Source organism: Myxocyprinus asiaticus, chromosome 4 (assembly GCF_019703515.2).
Source record: "Myxocyprinus asiaticus isolate MX2 ecotype Aquarium Trade chromosome 4, UBuf_Myxa_2, whole genome shotgun sequence".
Lineage (NCBI taxonomy): Eukaryota > Metazoa > Chordata > Actinopteri > Cypriniformes > Catostomidae > Myxocyprinus > Myxocyprinus asiaticus.
The window spans coordinates 20,939,838-20,962,346 of NC_059347.1; the positions used below are offsets into that span (position 1 = coordinate 20,939,838).

A 22,509-nucleotide genomic window follows, 5' to 3' on the forward strand; every position below is an offset into this window, starting at 1 on the left:
TGATAAGATGCGTGGATTAATGGTGTCAGAAGCTGAGGCAACTGAGACTAGTCCTTTGCCACCTGGATTGAGGTGAGTAACCGCGCCACCACGAAGACCTAGTAAGTAGTGGGAATTGGGCATTCCAAATTGGGAGAAAATGGGATAATAAATTATTATTTTTTTATTTTTTTTTTTAAAGTGGTTGGGACAGGTTTTTTTGTTGTGGGTGGGGTGGGGGTCATTCTTGGTGACCAAATTCAAGCGCTCCAATAAATATTTCACATAATTAATTTGATAACTTGATCTGCAGTTCTAACAATATCAGTACTAAGATTTGGTTAGTCAGTGGATAAATCCATGGATTAGCCAAGGTTTTAGCCAAAATGACTGATTGTTCTCATGGTAAAGGTTATCACCTCTAGTACAAGTAGTTCAGGGTTCTAATCCGACATAATATAACTTTTAAATTCAATTAAAGAAGATTGAATCTGAATGTTAGTTGATGTTTATCATGAGCAGGGGACACATCTGTTTGCATTTTGCTTTGCGATTTAACTGCAAAGGAGCGGGAGGCAGAACAGTGAAGTGAGTACAGCGCTTGACTGGATGCACATGAAAAAATCGCCATCCACTGTCACTTAACTTCATTTATCGACAGTTTTTCTGACTAACTACTGGGCAGAGCCATGATGATTCTAATTTCAGCTGGACTGTTTTTTATTGACAGCGTCTATAAGAATCTACCAATATGAGCATTCCAGACGGAGAACAACAACAATTTTAAGTGTTAGTTAGAGTAAAAATTAGTTCAGGCTCAACTTGTGCAGTTGTTGTCTGTCATAAAAACTTGGAAGTAGTTAATATTGCCAACATAACTAACCTCAGTTCAAGCCTTCACATCATCAAACCCACTGATTTACTGTATACTTCTGCGTCGAACCTACGCAGTAGGTTACACGTAGCTACGGCAGTTACGGTGTAGCCTACAGCATAGTAACTGCGCGTCACGTGGACGCAGATGACAACAGCTGTGATTGGTCCGCTGAGTTACCAGAGACTGCCCCCTAGCATGACAAGAAATTATCTTAAGTAAAGGCACATTTTCTCCAAGATTATTTTAACTAGGCGTCCATATCCACTGATCAGTGATCATGTCACATTGTGTTTGGACCCGTTTAGTTTTTTGTATGCATCTGTTGTGTTTATATTCGGTTTTATATGAACAAGCAAAAACACGACAAAAGACACATCTAATAAAACTTTTTTCTTGGGTGTTTTTTCTCTGTATATCAGGTATATGAGTGAAACAATACTTGTCATATTCTAATCCAGAAATTTCCGATCTGTATGATGTTATGACGGTATGTTTGACAGTATGGTGTAAATATCATGTTTCATAACGGAACGCTGCTCATTTGTAAGCAGATTAAAAAAGCGACTGTTAAGAGTTGGTTATTTTGTCAAAATGGATAGTAAAGAGTTTAAGTTTTTAAACGACACCCATTGTGTGTTGGTCAAGCAAGCAATTATTGATTAATTTTATTAATTTTGTCAGCACAGAGTGTCGCCATAGGTTCGACACAGAAGTATAAACCGGCCTTTAAAGGGTTAGTTCACCCAAAAAATGAAAATTCTCTCATGATTTACTTACATTTAAGCCAGATGTGTATGACTTTCCTTCTTCAGCAGAACCGAAGTGAAGATTTTTATTAGCAGATTTCAGCTCAGTTTGTCCATACAATGCATGTAAATGGATGCTATCAGGCTGCTGGCTGTTTGACGGTCCAAAAGGCATATTTAGGCAACATAAAAGTAATCCACACAACTCCAGTCGATCAATTAATGTCTTCTGTAGCAAACCTATAGGTTGGTGTAAGAAACAAATTGATAATTAAAATGTTTTTAACTTTAAATCGTTGCTTTCGCCCAGCGCTGTATTGCTGTTTAAAATGAACTAACTCTCGCGTGACGTTCGTTCCTCTGTTGTATACAAAGCGTGCGCTTCCGACTTCTCTCGTGAACGTGCCATAGCGCTTATGTCACTGATGCGTCGACTGCAGGTAAGGAAGCGATTTGTTTTTTTAAAAGCTAAAAAATATGTTATAAATACTAGTCTTTGGTACTGGAACCAAACGTTATGACTTTGTAAAGACCATCAAAATAAATTTATTTATATAATTGTTTAAGAGAAATAACCAATTCAAACAAATTGTTCCTTCCATTGTCTTAATTGACCCGTATGGAAAAAACTGTTGTGACCATTCACCTTCAGACCTTCTGGATGTTATGCAGCTTTAGGTTTTTCTTCTACATCTATGAATCATTTGATCATTTGAATCATACAACCTCTCAAATCTGCCACTGCAACTTTAAATCTTCCCACCTTGACATTTGCAACTACTTTTGCGATAAACCTTTAGCAAAACTCACTTGTGCACTTGTAAACCCAGATGCGAGAGAGCAGGCTACTGGTGTTGGGCGGGGCCAACAAAGTTGTGACCAGTCACAAGAGCTGGAACAACTGATGCTGGACCAATCAAAATGGATCATCTTAAAACGCGATGACGACACATAACTGCAAACATCACGTTTTGATTGGTCTGGCATCAGTTGTTCCAGCTCTTGTGATTGGTCACAACACCGGTCGCCTGCTCTCTCGCATCTGGGTTTACAAGTGCACAAGTGAGTTTTGCTAAAGGTTTATCGGAAAAGTAATTGCAAATGTCAAGGTGGGAAGATTTGAAGTTGCAGTGGCAGATATGTAAAAGTTTGTGTCTGTTGTTGTATTTATGTGAATGTTATTTTACACAATTGTGACTATTTGTCTACAACTTGATTATTGTCTGTGAGTGCAGACTGCAGCATTCAACTTCAGATGTTTATTTTACAGGTATTCACATCATTGTTGTGAGTGTAAATTTAAACTTACAAATACAAATATTTATTGTACAAGTTCTCAAATTCAAATCTTCAAGCTCTCCAGTTTTGCAACTGATTTACCTTCATTGTCTATAGTGGTATTGTACAGTAATCAAGAATTTATGCATTTTTTATTTCAATATGGGTCAGAAATGGCCTGAAGGACAAAAGGAGGGTGCAGTTTCTTAAGACAATAGGAGGGTTAAACATAACTCCTACAGCTTCCATGCTACATCCACCGAACTTGCTACAGACCTTCAGGTTGTTCTGACTTAGGCCACGTACACAATGCAGCTAAATACAGTTGTCACTTGACCTTTGAGTGCTTAATCCTGTCCTGTACACACACAGTTTGGTAATTTACGGGAGTGAAAACTGCATTCTACAACTGAATGAACCATAAATTCAGGTAGTGACAACCGCATTCTGAAAAAATTCAGGTAGTGTGTACGGAACCGAACTGAACAACTAGTTGTTAATGATTATCATAATAACGAGATTCATACTTAAAAAGCGTTAACATCTTCATAGAACTGGTAATTACAAGTTGTAAACTCGTAGTACATGAAAGATCTGACTTGACAGTCGTGACGTCATGTGAAAAGAACCAGTATTGGCAGCAGCCTCAACAGTTGAAGGTAGAGATTATTTAGCAGAGATGGACCACTTCTATTTAAATGAATGGGAGAAATTGGAAAGCCCAAACAAGAAGCTCTAGCGCCCAATGGTGGATGTAGAAGTCCTGCCTTACAGTTAAAAGAGTCATTCACCTTTTAGATGCAGACATCACCTCTCAATCAACTCCAGAACGTGCATGCGCATTAGCAATACAAGCCGGTAAAATTGCGCTTTTTTACCGCGATATCAGGTAAAGAAGCACAGTTTATGATTCCAGTATTGTCAGATTGTATTGCTGATTTGAAATATGTTCTGAAATATCTATCTGTCTGTCTGTCTGTCTTTCTGTATGTTCTGTTAAACCTTTAAACATCAAGATTTTAAAGCTTTTTTTTTTTTTTTTTTTTTACTTTCAAACCAGGCTTTGTTAAGCCAACATCAAAGTTTTTTTTTTCTGAGATGGATCTCAAAGCTCAAGCCTAGTCCCGTGCTCAAGCCCCTCCGTTATGGACAGCACGTCAAATCCGTTTACCTTTATCTGCTTCAGGACAATATACTGTATGAAAAGAAATTTGAAAGGAAAATAATATATATATTGTATGTATGTTAAAGGAAATCACAGGTACCTTGTCAAATCTTTACTCAATTACTGTAGTCTGGTTGTATAACAGCTTAACTGTTTACAAGACAATGGCATGCTAAGGTCAGAAAATATCTTTGATTTGAATTTAATCAATAATGTACTGTATATTTCAGTTTTGACCCAATGTTTAGAATATGATACAGCCTTTTCCCAGTGGTGTCTCCCTTAAGCTCTACAGTATTTAGAAAACCTAACTGATGTTCATGGCAATACAGCTTCCAGAAACATTTGGAAACTCTGATTTGACCACATAAAACCTCTTTCCTAACACTAACAGTCTGGTTATTGCTCTTCTGATTACGAAACAATATCTGCCCATGAAGAACACAAAGTCCTCTTATCATTATCTAGTTACAGTACATTTTCCATCAAAGAAGGCCATCAGTTTAAATTGCATAACCTTCCCTCAAAATGTGAAAAATTAACCATTTCCTCTTCGTTCACTATATCTTGGGGTACAGTATCTGTTACTTTGTAAATTGGACTTTGCTCTGACTTTGAGCTAACCAGAAGTGTAAATTAAAAATGTCTAGTCCCAGAAAAACCTTCTCTTTTCCCTGCCTTTATGCAAATCACAACAATGCTATAAGCCAAAGCGTGCACATTTCATCCATCTGTGACGAGCAGTTCCAGTAACTGATCAGACAAGCTGTGTCTGGAACTTTCCCTCGGGAGGGTCAGCTGATTCTCTTTGACTCTTGCAACACAGACTGACTATTTAAAACATTGTCCCTGAAAATTACTATCCTCAAGCTGGTTTTGGATGGACATTCGATCCATTAATTTAGACCCAATTACCACATACATATTTACTGGGTGAAATTTGTAGGGCTACTTCTCAAAAAAGTCAAAATTCTGTCACGATTCTCTCACTCTCAACCATATTGATCCAAACCCATATGTTTTCTTTTCAAGGAGACCTTTAACAGAGTGTCCTGGATGCCCTTTTCTGTGCGCTACATTGTAAGTCTTCTCATTTGATAGCTTGGTTTGAGAACAGGCAGAAATGTAAGTTATTCACTGGAAAATTTTCCCCTCCGTTGGCCCCTCAGTCTTAACACAAACTCACTTCTTCAAACTATTATTTTATTAGGCAATTGTCAAATTGTCTTATGACACTCAATGTAGGATATGTCTCACAGGCTATGGACTCGGACACAGCAGCCCTTCAACATCACAACAGTTCATTCAGAACAGCGCAATGCTGCACTCATGTGGTCATACAATATTCGGTTCATGACTGCACCTTAGAGGACAGGTCATCACACAATTTGTTCAAGAACAAGCAACAATCACTGAACAGCTCATAATTCACTACATATTTGGTGCAACAACAACAACAAAAAACTGGATGCAATGATAACCACAGCCCCAATGAAGTTCATATTAATGTGAACAGAAAGGGAACATAGAAACATAAAAATCCTGATACAGATTTTCAACAAGCACAATGCTAAATATTTCCAAACAATGAGAACAAAATTGGGAGACATTTGAGAAGACATACAGTACAAAACTGAGTCTTCACTTTCATTAAAGAACTTTTTACAATACTTCTGGCTATTTGTGGTTGTGTCTCACTCTGCTGTGATAGCAACTACTTTTCTGAACCAGTCATTGGTTTTGAGAAGTGACAGCATAAATTGAGCCACATCTCCTCTTGCAATAGCATGCCGCTTAATAGGTCAACCATTAGAGGCTGGAACAAAGTAGCCCTCATAGGTAAGGATCTTTTTAGCTGGGGAGAATCAGATATAAACAATCTTATTGAGGCGATAATACTTGAAAACTTTAATAATAGCAGTTATTGTACAGAACTTTTCAAGAATAAAATCAAAAAGCTGTAAAATATTTGTTAATATAAAAGTAATTTTTTTGCTCACTTTATTTAAAATCTAGGTTCATCTATATCTTTCAAAACCCCCACTCCCCCACCCACTAATCCATCAATCAACCTCATCTGAGGGGGGGGCGTTTTCTCCCCTTTTTCTCCCCAATTTGGAATGCCCAATTCCCAATGCGCTCTAGGTCCTCGTGGTGGTATAGTGACTCACCTCAATCCGGGTGGCGGAGGACGAATCTCAGTTGCCTCCTCATCTGAGACAGTCAATCCACGCATCTTATCGCGTGGCTTGTTGAGAGTGTTACCGCAGAGACCTAGCACGTGTGGAGGCTTCACGTTATTCTCCGCGGCATCCACGCACATCTCACCACACGCCCCACCGAGAGCGAGAACCACATTATAGCGACCATGAGGAGGTTACCCCATGTGACTCTACCTTCCCTAGCAACCGGGCCAATTTGGTTGCTTAGGAGTCCTGACTGGAGTCACTCAGCACACCCTGGATTCAAACTCACAACTCCAGGTGTGGTAGTCAGTGTCTTTACTTGATGAGCTACCCAGGCCCCCTCATCAGACTTCTTTAAAAAGTGCTCCATCTCATACATGTTCTTCAGCACACTCTGAATCATCGCAGTCAAGAATAAGCAGAATACAAAGGATATCCAAGACAGGGAATTGGCTGTATCCATACAAGCAGAATTGTTATGCATTGTGGTTACAGATAATTCAATAAGCTAATTTCAATAATGTGCAACACTGCAGGTATTTATTTATTTATTTATTTTTTCTACTTAAAAATAATGTAGAAATTATTATTATTTTAAAACTGTGTAAAAGAACAGCATTGCTGGTATGGGTTTTAGGTGCTGGTCTCCCAGCATGGGATGCTGGTGTCTCCACCAGGCTTTTAAACTATCTTAACCTGCTTCCTCAGACACACCATGCTGGTCAAATAGCTTCACCAGCTACATTTTGCTGGTGAAAAGGATAAGTATGCTGGTCCACCATCTACACCAGCATCAAATCAGCACTAGTCAGCATAAAACCAGCCTAGACCAGCATGGGAATTGCATGATGATTAAACTGGTCTTTTTATTAGGGAAGCTTGTTAATGTAAAAGTAAAAAAAAAAAAAAAAAGAAAAGATTATGGTACTTACGGTCCATGTACCACGATGTCACTGTGATGATACGATTCAGTTGGGTCTCCTGCATGGCTCTGACAATGGCTCTCATGGATCGCGTGTATCATGTGACTCCGAAAACAGGAGATATTGGTAAACCAAGACAGGACATAACCGCATTGTGGCCTTTGAAATGAGGTTTTAGACAATCCTTTGAAAATATATTGCTTTCAACCACCTGAAATTAACAGGGTTCAGCTTCATATGTAACAGTTATTGTTATGATGAATTGGTCAATAATTTATCATTAAAGGAATATTCCAGGTTCAATACAAGTTAAGCTCAATCGACAGCATTTGTGGCATAATACCCCCTTTCACACATGCAACCTGGTAAATTTCAATAAAATTGTTGGATTGCCTTTAATGGAAGATATACCACATTTACTGTTCACACATGCAACGGTCTTTTTTCCATTTTTGACCATTCACACATTAGCACCAAAATGCAGTTTAACTCTGAGATGTAGTTAGTTATTTTATCAGTCGACAAATTTATTTGTGCTTTTAGGATGGATTACACTACACCACTTATAAAATATGAACAGAATCTAAAAATAGTAGGTATCACAAAGTTACTATGTAAATGGCTACATACAAACACTGGGCATTACACACTAAACAACTGAGGATCACTGTGGCTTTCAAGTTGATCTAATTACAAACTCACGTGGAAACACATGCCCATGTACTAGAAGACACATGATAGATGTAAACAAACATGTATGTATGGGTCAGGAGCACTACCATTGATGCGGCTGGTACTCTGTTCTGAATCTCAAAAGAAACGGGCCGAGCACATTTTGGTGCAGCCTTGGGTGGAAAGACGGAGACAGCAATGGCGGATCGATACTAAAGTATCGATACTTCCGATAATGATGTGGTATCAAGAATATCGATCCTCACATAAAAATATCGATTCTAATTTTTTTTAACAAGTGATCTTATTTTTTAGATTACATGAATATTAATGCATCTCATAAGCTTCGAAGTGGAAAAAAAGAATTACATTAGCGAATTGTTGCATGGCACCGTAACTATTTTTTCTTCCGCTCATCTTGATGTGCAGAAATGCTAAAATACACCAGCAGACAACGCTCACCCTTTCAGTCATAGCACTCGTTCAAAGAGGGAGCAGTGCTTTCCTGAGGTAATGACAGAAAAACAGCATCTGGAGTTATTCACACTAAGTATTGACAAATCTAGACGTGACATGTATTATAATGGGCTTGTGTGACCATTTTTACAGGTTTATTTAAATTCAGAGTTGTTAAAACATTGATAATGATCTGTAATCCTCATTAATAAATGATACCCTTATGAAAACTTACCATGGATTTACTGTAGTAATATTGTATTAACCATGACTGTATTAACCACGACTGTAGTAACCATGTTTTTCTTTTTGGCAGTAACCAAGGTTTTGATACAATTAACCATGGTTTTACTACAGCATTACTGTAGTATCCAAATGGTAACATGGTTTTAGTAATAGTAACCATATAATAATATCTATGGTTAATTTTGAGGTTTTATATGTGGCTTATACTAACCCATTTTAAAGAGTAAACAAAGCAGCCTAATAATTTTCTGTTTAGGCCCATAAATATATAAAACATTTAAGTAACAATAAAGTAACAAATTTTATCCAAAGTATTAGTAAAAATTCAATTTAATAGAGGTAGTGGTATTGGTATCGATATCATTGATATTGGCCTAAAAGTACTTAGTATCGGACTGAAAAGAAAATAAGTGGTATCGCCCATCCCTAACTGAGACTCTTCACTTCTTTGTGGTCCAGTGTTGTGGCCACGCATGGTCAGTTTCTATTGGCTGCTCACCGTATGACTTCAGATTTATGTCGTAGAGCATACACTACAAGATTTCTTCTCTAATCAGCTCTAAACTATCAAATATTTTTTTGTATCCTCTGACTAAATGGAATATTTTTACAGTCTGTCCAGTCTGATGACTTTTTTTCACTTGACATCATTACATTTTTAATACCTCTGTCCAGGGGTGCTTTAAGTACCTCTGTGCTTGCTGTTCCATGGAGGCCCCCTTCCAGTTGTTTAGGGAGGAGATGTTGGAACATACCGTTGTGTGTTGAACATGCGCTACACGGATGCCTTTCACGGTTGCTCACCGTCTCCATGTCAACAACTGCGTCTCTCGCTAAAAAGCATTTAGACGCCCTCGATGGGAAGCGCATTTCAGAAAATCATGCAGGAAAAGACTGGGAGTTCTGCTGGGCCCCATGTTTGCCCTGGGCCCTTAGAATCGTCCCTCCAAACCCCACACAACTTTACAGCTTAAATTTGTATCAGTTAAAAGCTTCACATTTATACCTTTAACCCCTCCAAAAATTGCCCCCAATCACTTCCATTGTAAGTGCCTCACTGTCCCTGATTTTTGCTTCTAAAAACATTAGGAACAAGTTATTTATTTTAATCAATATTATGACACGGATGCTGTCGATTGAGCTCAACTTTTATTGAACCCGGAATATTCCTTTCCAAATTTCCCAAAGACACCGTATTATGTCAGCGAAATCAGGCTGTTTTACCTTTAGATTCTCGTGGATAAATGCAAGTTTACACCCATTTCTCACTATAGCAGTTATTGTGTCCTTGCTGAAGTGCCTACTTTACTAAATATGTGCCAGTTTGACCAATGGCTACAAGCACGGCCAGGTTCATCTCTATCTTTCGAAAAATAAATTAGTTCTACCGACACAAATAAATCATTAACACGTTCATGATTACATACACACTGAATAATATTTGAGAACAACGTGACATAAGCAGTTAGCTGGCCTTACACAACATTACAGGAGTATGATATGAGGGATCTAGCGCCACTAGTGGAAAAAACGTACAACAGTAAATAAGGCCAAAATAAAGACAATACAGTCATTCAGGAGTTTAAAGGGATAGTTCACCCAAAAATGAAATTCTCTCATCATTTACTCACCCTCATGCCATCCCAGATGTGCATGACTTTTTTCCTTCTGATAACACAAACAAAGCCTTTTAGAAGAATATTTCAGCTCTGTAGGTCCATACAATGCACATGAATGGTGACCAAATCTTTGAAGCTCCAAATAGCACATAAAGGCAGCATAAAGAAAGATCTTATGACTCCAGTGGTTAAAGGTGCACTAAGTATGTTTTTGCTAATTAAAAAAGTTTAACAAAGACATGAATAGCATTTTTTAGAAAATGGTTGAAAATGATGTACACTCATGCACATAGATAAAGGCTTATATTACATGGAGCGGGTCGCCTCCTCAAGTGTGTTGCCACTTTGTCAGCACATGACAACCTGTTAATACCACTAATAATGACAATAATAAAAATAACATGTTTACTTTATATAGCGCTTTCAGCTAATGCTCAAACATAAAAGTACATGTACACAAAACAAGCAAACCAAACAATATAACAACAAACACAACATACTTAATAGAACAAACAACAACAGAACCCAAGTCAACAGAATCGTCCAGAGTGATAGTATGGTATTGATAAGCAGGAGTGTGATCCACCAGACAATCCGAACAGAATGAGTGCAAGTGGACAGATAAAATGTCCAGACAAGAGGTCCCGGAGTCACGAAACAAACCACTACTACCTGCAGTTCTCACAGGTAAGTGGCGCAACATTGAACGGCAAGTGCGAGCACAAGGTGGTGTTCAACCGGGGCAAAGAGCTTGCGAGCTGCACAGTCCAGCATGCAACAACACGCTAAAATTCATTTGGATTGGATACAAGAATGTCCATTATAGATGGATATTATGAGATGGATAAAAACACAGACTAAATGTAACAAACCAGAAGATAAACATTCAGTGTAAAGCGGCAGCATTTGGTAAACAAACTACCAGTATCCCTGACAATGGTTGTCAAGAGTCCAAAACCTAAAACAAGGAAAAGCTAGCTAAAATCTTACTTAGTGCACCTGTAAATCATTTTTTTTCAGAAGCGACATAATAAGTGTGGGCGAGAAATAGATTAATATTTAAATCTTTTTTAACTACAAATCTTTACTTTCTTTTTGTGTTTTTGGCAATTCACATTCTTTGTGCATATCGCCATACACTGGGTAGGGAGGAGAATATATAGTAAAAAGGATTTAAATATTGATCTGTTTCTCACCCACACCAATCATATCACTTCTAAAGACAGATTAAATCACTGGAGTTATATGGATTACTTTTATGCTGCCTTTAAGTGCTTTTGGAGCTTTAAAATTTTGGTACCCATTCAGTTACAGTTGCAATTGAAATTATTCAACCCCCCGACCAGCAATACATTCTGGTGTTGAATTAAAACACATCAACTAAAACCTCAGTAAACAGTCAAAGTAAGTTTTTAATACACAATTGAGTGATTTTGAGAACAAAGAGTTCAGTTTACCCAAATTTAAAAATAAAAAATAAATACTTCTCTCCACAATTGTCATGTCAAAAATATTCAACCCTGAAAGTCAATCATTTGTGGAGCATACTTTATCCTTAATAACAGCAAATAAATGTTTCAGGTGAGTGTTCTCAGGCTTCGGACACCTCTCTATTAGAATTTTTACACATTTCTCATGAGCAAAAACTTCCAGCTCATTGACATTCTTTGGTTTCTGTGCTGCCACTGCTTCCTTGAAATCCCAACAAAGGTTTGCAATGGGATTTTAATGTTGGACTGAAAGGGCCATTTAAGGACATCCCATGACCTATCCCTGAACCAGATTTTGGACAATTTGGATGTATCCCTGGTGTTATTGTCTTGCTCTAAAGTCCAGTGATCACCGATCTTCAATTTACACACTGAAGGTATCACATTTTTCATGCCAAAATGGCCTGATACCTGAAAGAATCCATGGCGTCAGTCACATAGTCAGGATAGCCGTTTCCTGCAGCCGCAAAACACCCCCATAACAGGACTGACCCACCTCCATGCTTGACTGTGGGGATGGTGTCGTCCTTGTCATCACCTTGTCATCTTACTCCAGACGTACTGCTGACTCATGGGTCTAAAACTCATTTTCACTTTAGTGTCATACGTCTATAAAACCTTCTTCCACGACTCCACGGGTCTTTTCTAATTACTTCTTGAATATTTAAGTCAACATTTCCCTTGGTGAAGTTTTGCTTTCTTCCACACCCCAATAAGGCTGCTGTTGTACCATATTTAAAAAATGTATGAATGGTGCTGCCAACTTTGTCTATTGGAAACTGAAGTGCCTTGGAAATGTACTTTTAGCCATGACCTTTCTTGTGTAATGAAATAATCTCCACTATTAGCTTTTGAGACTAATTTTTAATTGCATTTTTTGCATAGACATTCATTTTTGCTTACAACGCTAAATTTAAATTTTAAAACTTAAATAAGTGCCATTGCAGATTGATGACTTAATTTTGTTTTAAAACAATTACTTGTGTAGCCTTACATATTTAAGAAACAGCTACATTCAATAGAGGTTGAATAATTATTTTAATAAAATCTTGCTATTTAGAAATATTAGGTTATATATTCACACTATGACTTTGAATGTGTCACTCAACTGATATAGATGTAAAGTTCAAAAATTCTGGGGTCATCAGAAAAGCTTACCATTGTAAATCCTAACTGTCTTGGGGGGGGGTGAATAATTTCAATTGCAACTGTACATGTATGGACCTACAGATCGGAAATATTCTTCTAAAAATCTCCATTTGTGTTCTGCAGAAGAAAGAATGTCATACACGTCTTGGATGACGTGGGTGAGTAAATGAGAAAATTTTCATTTTTGGGTGAACTATCCCTTTAAGAGGACAGTGTGTCTTCAGAACAGCTTCACTCCGTTAGAACCCATATCACTTTTTATAACAAACAACATTTTTAACGTTTCTTGGCATTACTATGTTGTTTGGTCATGTACAATGGTACAACATGCTTTGGGGTGGTGCATGAATATGGAAATCATTCAGTACAATGCTACATATTAAAGTACAATGGTATTACCATCTGATACCACTGTACTATGGTTCCATAACAGTATTTCTTTTTCAGTTTAGTGGAATAATGCACTACTTTAACCAGAAGGAAGTTCTCCCATTCTTTGAAAAAGAAAATCTCATCAAATTTCCACTAAGATGTAGAAGTGGGAATGGAATTTATTGGACTATATCCTGGTATTGTTGCTGAAACATGTTTGCTGTATGTACCTCAAAAGTTAAGACAAGGCACTATCTACTGGCCAGCACGAGGAACTACAGAAGTCCTCCTCAATGGATTTTTTGCCATTAGTCTTGTCAGAATTACATTTTTTTTTTTTTGTCAAACTCTCTTGGACATAAATATAATAAAATCACTAAAATCCATATTCTGTAGATAGTTTAAATATTTGGACTGCAATTTTGAATTAAGATTCAAATGTCAAAATTACAATTACAGTTTATTTACATTTTAAAACCAACAATGGTAAACCTGTGTGTAGACAAGAGCAAATGTTCTACAGTATGTTCTGTGTACAGCCTCCAGTCACTTCATTTACTTGAAATCCGATTAGCTATATGTGATCATTTTAAATACAGCAAAATGAAATTCCTGTTAGTTAAATGCATGGTATATACTGCACTTATGCTATATTATGCAAACAAGTGGTAAATAAGACAAATTTTTACTATATAAGAAAAACAAAGAGGATATTATCTGCTAGTCTGAAAGTCTTTGACTTTTAGTTGTTTGTGACATAAATCCAGAGCAGCTGATTAAAGTGATGATATAAGTGTAGTGCAAATTCATTTGGTGATGATAGCAACAGCTTTCTTCATCCAAGCATTGTTGTTCAGTAGAGAGAGCATGAAACGAGCCACATTTCCTCTTGAAACGGACTGTCCAATTGGAAGACCATTTTCATCCGGGACATAATAACCTTCGTGAGTTAGAAACTCATTGGCTTTGACAACAAAGAGAAAAAAAGATCACAAATTTAAGTACAAAAATACAAAAGTACCTTTTGTCTGTGATATAAGTCGTAAAAATTATAATCTGTTTATTCATGAAGTCCACCTGTGGCCGGTGTATTCTTGAGACCAGGGGGCCTGACAACAGTCCAGTTAATGTCTTCAGTCTGCTTAAGAACATTTTCCATTTCATACATGTTGTTTAGAACACTTCTGATCATCGGAAGCAACATGAAGCGGATTAGAAAGGAAGAATTGGTGCCCGAATTAGCTGTAAAAGGTACCATAGAAATCCAGTTACTAAATCAGACAACTTACATATAGTTTTAGGATAAAACCTTTGGTTTAATGCCCCTTTAATAAAATTGCACTTACGGTCAGTGTACCAAGATGTCATGGTGATGATTCGATTAACTTTGACATCACGCATTGCATTTATTGCTGCCGTCATAGACTGGGTGTAGCCAGTGACACCATAAAAAAACGAGACTGGAAAGCCAAGACAGGACATCACAGCATCCTGACCTTTGAAGTGCGGTTTCAGGCTGTCTTCTGAGAAAATGTCTCCTTCAACCACCTATCACATGGGCGCATACAGTTAAAGAGTAAATGGTAATGAGGCTGCTTACTGGTCATAGTTCCTAATGTGCTGGCTGAAAATCAAATTGTTTCAATTGCTGTCTTTACATCACTGTCCATAAAGAAAATAGCTTTCATTCTTCAAGCAAATCATGTGAAGATATCAACCCATAAATGAGACACATTAGAATTTTATGCCATCCTTGTGACTGTTATGCTCAATTTCTAGCTGTCTGTCCTGTTCAGCAGATACAAACTCAACTGGAAACATGATCCATTCTGGTTTAATGCTGTTCTTCTACTAAATAAACAAAAGATATGTATACAATTTTGAACTTTTCACCTATAAAGCTTCTAAATAATTTTCTCAACATATTCCAGTGTGCAGGTTTCAATCAACCAGTACGAAAAAGAGACTGTCAAGTCATTTTTATTGGTAAAGCACACTGTTGAATATCTTTAAGCCTCAAATGAGCAAGGAAAATTGATGTTAGTTGAGAGAAATAAAAAGCTTTAAGAGGAACCAGACACAGCTGGGGGAGCCATCCTCCTGTGGATTTATGATTAATGTGCATATGCCAGTATTATTTATCTTTATCAGAGGTGCCAAAACTTTTTCCTAAGAAAGGCCAAAAATCAAACTTGATTGAGGGCTGTGGGCCATAAGTAAATGTTGCATTATATCAAACTGTATTATATTAACTTATAAAAGTTGCCCTGGTTCCCCTCCTTTATTATTTCATAATATATATTTAAACTCAGCAAAAAAAGAAACGTCCACTCACTTTCAACTGCTTTTATTTTCAGCAAACTTAACACATGTAAATATTTGTATGAACATAAAAAGATTCAACAACTAAGACATAAACTGAACAAGTTTCACAGACATGTTACTAACAGAAATGGAATAATGTGTCCCTGAACAAAGGGGGGGTCAAAATCAAAAGTAACAGTCAGTATCTGGTGTGGCCACCAGCTGCATTAAGTACTGCAGTGCATCTCCTCCTCATGGTCTGCACCAGATTTGCCAGTTCTTGCTCTGAGATGTTACCCCACTATTCCACCAAGGCACTTGCAAGTTCCTGGACATTTCTGGGGGGAATGTCCCTAACCCTCAACCTCCAATCCAACAGCTCCCAGACATGCTCAATGGGATTGAGATCTGGGCTCTTCGCTGGCCATGGCAGAACACTGACATTCCTGTCTTGCAGGAAATCACGCACAGAACGAGCAGTATGGCTGGTGGCATTGTCATGCTGGAGGGTCATGTCAGGATGAGCCTGCAGGAAGGGTACCACATGAGGGAGGAGGATGTCTTCCCTGTAACGCACAGTGTTGAGATTGCTTACAGTGACAACAAGCTCAGTCCGATGATGCTGTGACACACCGCCCCAGACCATGACGGACCTTCCACTTCCAAATCGATCCCGTTCCAGAGTACAGGCCACGGTGTAACGCTCATTCCTTCGACGATAAACATGAGTCCAACCATCACCCCTGGTGAGACAAAACCACGACTCGTCAGTGAAGAGCACTTTTTGCCAGTCCTGTCTGGTCCAGCGAAGGTGGGTTTGTGCCCATAGGCAACGTTGTTGTCGGTGATGTCTGGTAAGGACCTGCCTTACAACAGGCCTACAAGCCTTCAGTACAGCCTCTCTCAGCCTATTGCAGACAGTCTGAGCACTGATGGAGGGATTGTGCATTCCTGGTGTAACTCGGGCAGTTGTTGTTGCCATCCTGTACCCGTCCCGCAGGTGTGATATTTGGATGTACCGATCCTGTGCAGGTGTTGTTACATGTGGTCTGCCACTGCGAGGATGATCAGCTGTCCTTTCTGTCTCCCTGTAGTGCTGTCTTTGGCATCTCACAGTACGGACATTGTAATTTATTGCCCTGGCCACATCTGCAGTCCTCATGCCTCCATGCAGCATGCCTAAGGCATGTTCACGCAGATGTACAGGGACCCTGGGCATCTTTCTTTTGATGTTTTTCAGAGTCAGTAGAAAGGTCTCTTTAGTGTCCTAAGTTTTTATAACTGTGATCTAAATTGCCTACTGTCTGTAAGCTGTTAGTGTCTCAACGACCGTTCCACAGGTGCATGTTTATTAATTGTTTATGGTTTAAAATACAGTGTCCTGAAAAAGGGATGTTTCTTTTTTTGCTGAGTTTTATTTATATATATATATATGTATATATATGAACATTACTCTGCAGTCTGCTTAACTAATGCAATGAAGAGCTGCATCAATAGCATTTTTTATTTTTTTCCTCTTGCCATATTTGTCAAGGCAAAGGACATCACGGGCCAACTTTGGCCCAAATAGACCTAGTATATGAAAAAAGTAATATATTCCCTTAATAGCTTAAAGGAATAGTTTACCCAAAAGTGACAATTCTTTAATCATTTACTCACCTTTATGTCGTCACAAACTCGTATTACTTTCTTCCACAAAACAAAAACAAAGATATTTTAATGGAAATAAGATGTCTGTTTGTCCATACAATGCAAGTGAATGGTGACCAAACTATGAAAGAAGAAAAAAAAAAAAAAAAATCAAATAAAGGCAGCATAACAGTAATCCATATGACTCCAGTGGTTTAATCCATATCTTTGTAAGCAATCTAATTGGTTTTGTGTGAGAACAGATCAAGGGGGGTGTGAGCGTTACATCGTCCGACCGGGGGGTCTCAGCCCCAGCCCCTGCTGTATGGGTGCATGCTCACAAACACAAACACACACACTGGAACCGTTAACGTTATTACCAGCGGCTCTGACAACGTAACTATTTTCAGCATCTGAGGAGCAAGTACAACACAGGTAACCACTTTTGCTTAATTTCTTTGATGGCTCACAGGGCTTGACATTAATGCTTGTCAGCGACAAGTGGATTTTTGAAGGGGCAAGTGAAAGGGAATTTTACTTGCCCAAACAGACAAGCAGACTGATTAAAATGTCAATAACAAAAAAAATAACCAGTTATATTTGTGACAGCCTAGGCCTGTGTCACTTATTAGAAAGTTAATATTCTTATTTTGCTGTTAAAAGTAATCCAGAGCACGTAAGATGCGCCCTGATTGACAGGCGGCATATGTGTGTGTGCTGAACATGCATGTTACGAAAATGCTCGTGCTAATGCGCCTGAATGGTCAAATACATTTCTAAGTTCAATTTTGTACTTTCAAATGTACAAAATTGTCCCCTAGAGGGTCTGAGATCCACCCACCATAGTCTCACAAAATCCTGTGAGAAACAATGACTTCTATGCTGCATTTATATCCTTTTTAGAGCTTCAAAGGTCTGACCACCATTCACTTGCACTGTATGGACAAACACACATAATACCTTCATTTAAGGTGCACTCAGTAATTTTTGTGTCATTAAAAACATTAACTCCTAAAAAAATATTTTAATTTTGAAACATATTTATAAAATCATGAACAATCCCATCAGATTGGGACTCCAGTCATATCAGTAACCTAATATAAGATGTTATTCTACATGGAGGGGGTCCCCTAATGGGGGCTGCCATGTTAGGATCACATGACCAGCTGAAAACTACTCGCTTAATCTCAGTTAACCGCCCTGTTATTGGACACTTTTACTCATGGATTCAATTTATAATGACTGACATTTTTTTTTTTTTTTTAATGATGATGCATCCACACCACTAGGTGTCTCTGTAAGTTCAAGATGACACAAACACAAAAAATTACAGAGTTTACCTTTAAAATTTCTACCTCTGTTTTCTGCAGAATAAAGCAAGTCATCCGAGTTTGAGATGGCATAAAGGTGAGTAAAAGATGAGAGAATTATCATTTTTGGGGTGAACTATTCCTTTAAATGTATCTAATTTTTCAATACTATGGATGAATATTTGGTTTAAACATTGGTAACACAACTGCTTTTGTTTTTTTTTATAACCCTAAAAACGTTTCTTTTTTTTTAACTCTCTAGACCCCATAATAGATTTGTAAATAAACAGGTCAAACTATTCTACTTAAACACAAAAGTAAGGTTCAATTTAGTGAAGGTTCAATGGAGCTTATGACATAGCAAAATAAGTGGTTTAGTTGCTCTTGTAACAGTGGATCTTCTGTCCACTCCCACCTACACCCATGAATTCATAAACAGTAGCCTAAATTCGTAATTTGATCGTGCTTTTAAAATTGGAATAACAATAAGAAAGCTTTGACCTTAACGTGCCATGCCATACCAACATTTACCTTGAGGTTCTCGTGTGTTACAGTCAGTTTTCCAGGGTTTCTGACGACAGCTGTGACAGTGTGTCCTTGCTGAAGAGCTTGATTTACCAGCTGCTGCCCAGTTTGACCAGTCGCACCAAGCACAGCAACCTTCATGTTCAAACAGGACTAAACTTATTCCTGCAGAAAAGAAGAGCAATATATTTCAAAGCGTAAACGACAAGCTATAACCTGCTTAAAAATAAATATATGATAAAAGACTGAAACATAAAATTACGCAACCACATGATTCTACGGACGCATTAAACTCTAGAAACGTGTTTAATATCAATAGAATATTTTTCTACATGAGCTGAAGAAATTGGAGCATTACCAAATGGATCACTACCATCAATGCTCAAATCTTAGCAAAGAAAGCAACAGACGCCGCTGACATAACTCATATTGACATCCGAGTGCCCTCTTTAAATAAACGCGTTGATCTGCGTCGTTTGTAACGATACCCTGTTAGTGTAGTATCGCAAAACATATCACCAATAATTACATTACCAACAATGGCACCGACCTTACACCAAAATCGCTCTTGAAAATGGACTTCACACGCATCTGTGAAGCGCTCCCTGCTGTCAAGGCTGATGTTTGTAACTTGTGTAACCCTCGTGTACTCGAGTGCGCATGCGCTGTAGGTGCAGCGTCCTGTCAGATGCAGGCGCGGGTAACTCAAAAAAGTAGTAAAGTAACCTAGTCTTTTAGTTTGGACATTGTAATAAAAATAAGAATTAAGAATTTGAAAATTGAAAGTTTTGGCCAACAATGTAGAGATATTTTATCCGTCAGAAGCCCAAGCATTCATACTGATGAAACAGTTCTCCTCACTGAGTTTTTAGGAAGCCACTGGTTATAAAAAAAATAAATAAAAAAAATATATATATATATATATATATATATATATATATATATATATATATATATATATATATATTATTATTATTATTATTATTATTTTAAATGCATATTTTGTTTCGGGGTGAATTTTGTAAGAACATGCAAAATTTCAACACTGAGCTGGTCATCCACTGTTTTTGTTTGTTTTTAGACAGTGTACGTTCTGAATTCACAACACTATTCAACACAAAAACGTATATAAAAATAATTTATTTTAAGAAGTTAATGTAAATTCATGAGCAGTTAAAGGTGCGCTCTATTTTGAATAATTTAATTTTAATTTGAATATTTTGAAAATGTTGTTTTGGCAGCTAATGTCTTTAGCCAGACACTATTGGTCAGTGTAAGTCCAAAATGACACATTCAAAATATTAAATTAAAAATATCATCATTCAAGCAGCATCATTCAAACCTAATACTTTTCAGTTTCCAGTGCCATTGTAGAAATTTACATTTCACCGTCAGCCATGATTAATTTAATCCATGAGTGAAAGTGTCCAATAATAGGGTGGTTAGTAAGATTAAGCCAGTATTTGACAGGCCAAATGATTCTATCATGGCAGCCCCCATGAGGAGACCCTCACCACATAGATTTAAACAGCTTTTAACTCATGAGTCATCATGATTTTATACATATTTTTCAAAATTACTACTAATTTTTTATGAGTAAAATTTTGAATAAGGGAAAATTATTAAAAATATAAATCTCTAATGTATAGTGTATTTAATATACCGTAAATACCATAAAACAAAGATTTTTTTCTTTTTTTTACTATTTGTTTACTATTAAAATTACTATTTACATTTTGAAAAAAATGTTCAAAGAGTTTTCATCAAAAAATCCTCCACGTGCAGCAATGACAGCTTTGCAGATCCTTGGCATTCTAGCTGTCAGTTTGTCCAGATACTCAGGTGACTTTTCACCCCACACTTCCTGTAGCACTTGCCATAGATGTGGCTGTCTTGTCGGGTACTTCTCACACACCTTACAGTCTAGCTGATCCCACAAAATCTCAATGGGGTTAAGATCCATAACACTCTTTTCCAATGTCTGTTTCTTTGCCCACTCTAACCTTTTCTTTTTGTTTTTCTGTTTCAAAAGTGGCTTTATCTTTGCAATTTTTCCCATAAGTCCTGCACCCCTGAGTCTTCTCTTTATTGTTGTACATGAAACTGGTGTTGAGCAGGTAGAATTCAATGAAGCTGTCAGCTGAGGACATGTGAGGCATCTATTTCTCAAACTAGAGACTCTGATGTACTTCTTGTTTAGTTGTACATCTGGGCCTTCCACATCTCTTTCTGTCCTTGTTAGAGCCAGTTGTCCTTTGTCTTTGAAGACTGTAGTGTACATCTTTGATGAAATCTTCAGTTTTTTGGCAATTTCAAGCATTGTATAGCCTTCATTCCTCAAAACAATGATTGACTGACGAGTTTCTAGAGAAAGCTGTTTCTTTTTGCCATTTGTGACCTAATATTGACCTTAAGACATGCCAGTCTATTGCATACAAACACAAAGACAATGTTAAGCTTCATTTAATGAACCAAATAGCTTTCAACTGTGTTTGATGTAATGGCAAGTGATTATGCCCAGTGTTGCACTGTTTATTAGCATGTTAGCAACTCAGACAGTTGTCGACCTTCAGTTCGCCTGCGGAAAAATAAATTCTAATAAATACCTAATAAATTCGAATAATTCAAATAATTTTTAATTATTTTGATTATACCAGCAAAGATATCATCAATGTCAATAGTCCTTATTATTTTCAAATAATTAAATTTCTTAAAGGTGCACACAGTTATTTTTTCCCTTTTAAAAAATGTTTTACTAGTAAAAAAAATGAGTAGTAATTTTAGGAAAATACATATTAAATCATGATGACTTACATGAAGGTAATGAGATTTTGAAAGGGCTTGAAGCACGAAATTACGGTGCTTGAAGTGTGTGCTGAGGCAGAGTTTCAGCGAACAGGAAGCGATCTGCTCAGATTCCAATCAATTATTCACAAAATAGCTGTCTGGGGGTCTCCGGCTCTTTCCGTAATTTGCACCATGCTTTTTACTCAGATTTGTTGAATATTAGGCTATATATAATATTGTGTTTGCAAATGTTGCTGGGTCTCTGATGGTTAATTAACTAGTTATTTTTATTTCACAAGTTCACTGATTCATATTGTCCTGCAGCGCAATAAGGTAAACGTATTTGGCATGCTATTCATAACGGAGGGGCTGGAGCCCAGGACAGGGCTTGAGCTCTGAGAACCCCACCCCCCATTTTTACGTTTGGAACTTAATACATATAATTTATAATAACCATTATTGTGCAATGTACTGGCATCTATGGTGATATCTAAGACACCCTAATTTTTCCATTACAAAAGCAACAGATATCCTGTAACTTTTAGATGATGAAAGTTTCTTCTCATTTTTAATTTACATTTTGTTGTGTGATAACTAATCACATATTATTAAGGCAATTCCATATTTGTCACAAAATGAAAACATTGTTAGAAATTGAATATATTGATTTTTCCTAGTATTTTATCAGCTAATTAGCGACTGACGTTGTTTAATGTGTCAGCAAGCAAGTGAAAAATCTTATCTGCTTTTGCACTTTAAGTTTGTGTAGATAAAGTCACGTGAACGAGCACACTTT

At 37.3% G+C, this 22,509-nt stretch overlaps 1 protein-coding gene across 4 annotated transcripts; it reads right to left on the reverse strand.

Moving 5' to 3' along the window:
- Nucleotides 1–13,599: 13,599 nt before the first annotated feature.
- On the reverse strand, nucleotides 13,600–21,758 carry LOC127439827 (flavin reductase (NADPH)-like). Of its 4 annotated transcripts, none has more exons than XM_051696056.1 (5): nucleotides 21,741–21,758; nucleotides 18,933–19,091; nucleotides 14,505–14,706; nucleotides 14,236–14,400; nucleotides 13,600–14,122 (listed from the first exon to the last, which is right to left on the reverse strand). In XM_051696056.1, the coding sequence occupies exons 2-5, from the start codon at nucleotides 19,065–19,067 to the stop codon at nucleotides 13,965–13,967; spliced, it is 660 nt and encodes a 219-aa protein (XP_051552016.1). In that variant the 5' UTR covers nucleotides 19,068–19,091; nucleotides 21,741–21,758; the 3' UTR covers nucleotides 13,600–13,964. The 4 variants fall into 4 exon arrangements, with proteins under 4 accessions (XP_051552016.1, XP_051552014.1, XP_051552015.1 ...); XM_051696054.1 differs by lacking the exon at nucleotides 21,741–21,758 and adding an exon at nucleotides 19,477–19,561; XM_051696055.1 differs by lacking the exon at nucleotides 21,741–21,758 and adding an exon at nucleotides 19,482–19,521.
- Nucleotides 21,759–22,509: the final 751 nt, after the last annotated feature.

Excerpts from the sequence above, each read along its gene's own strand:
- LOC127439827 (XM_051696056.1), bottom strand. The coding sequence starts at position 19,067 with ATGAAGGTTGCTGTGCTTGGTGCGACTGGTCAAACTGGGCAGCAGCTG. Across the intron at positions 14,707-18,932 it reads TAACACACGAGAACCTCAAG|GTGGTTGAAGGAGACATTTT; the intron begins GTAAATGTTGGT and ends CCCATGTGATAG. Across the intron at positions 14,401-14,504 it reads GACATCTTGGTACACTGACC|CTAATTCGGGCACCAATTCT; the intron begins GTAAGTGCAATT and ends TACCTTTTACAG.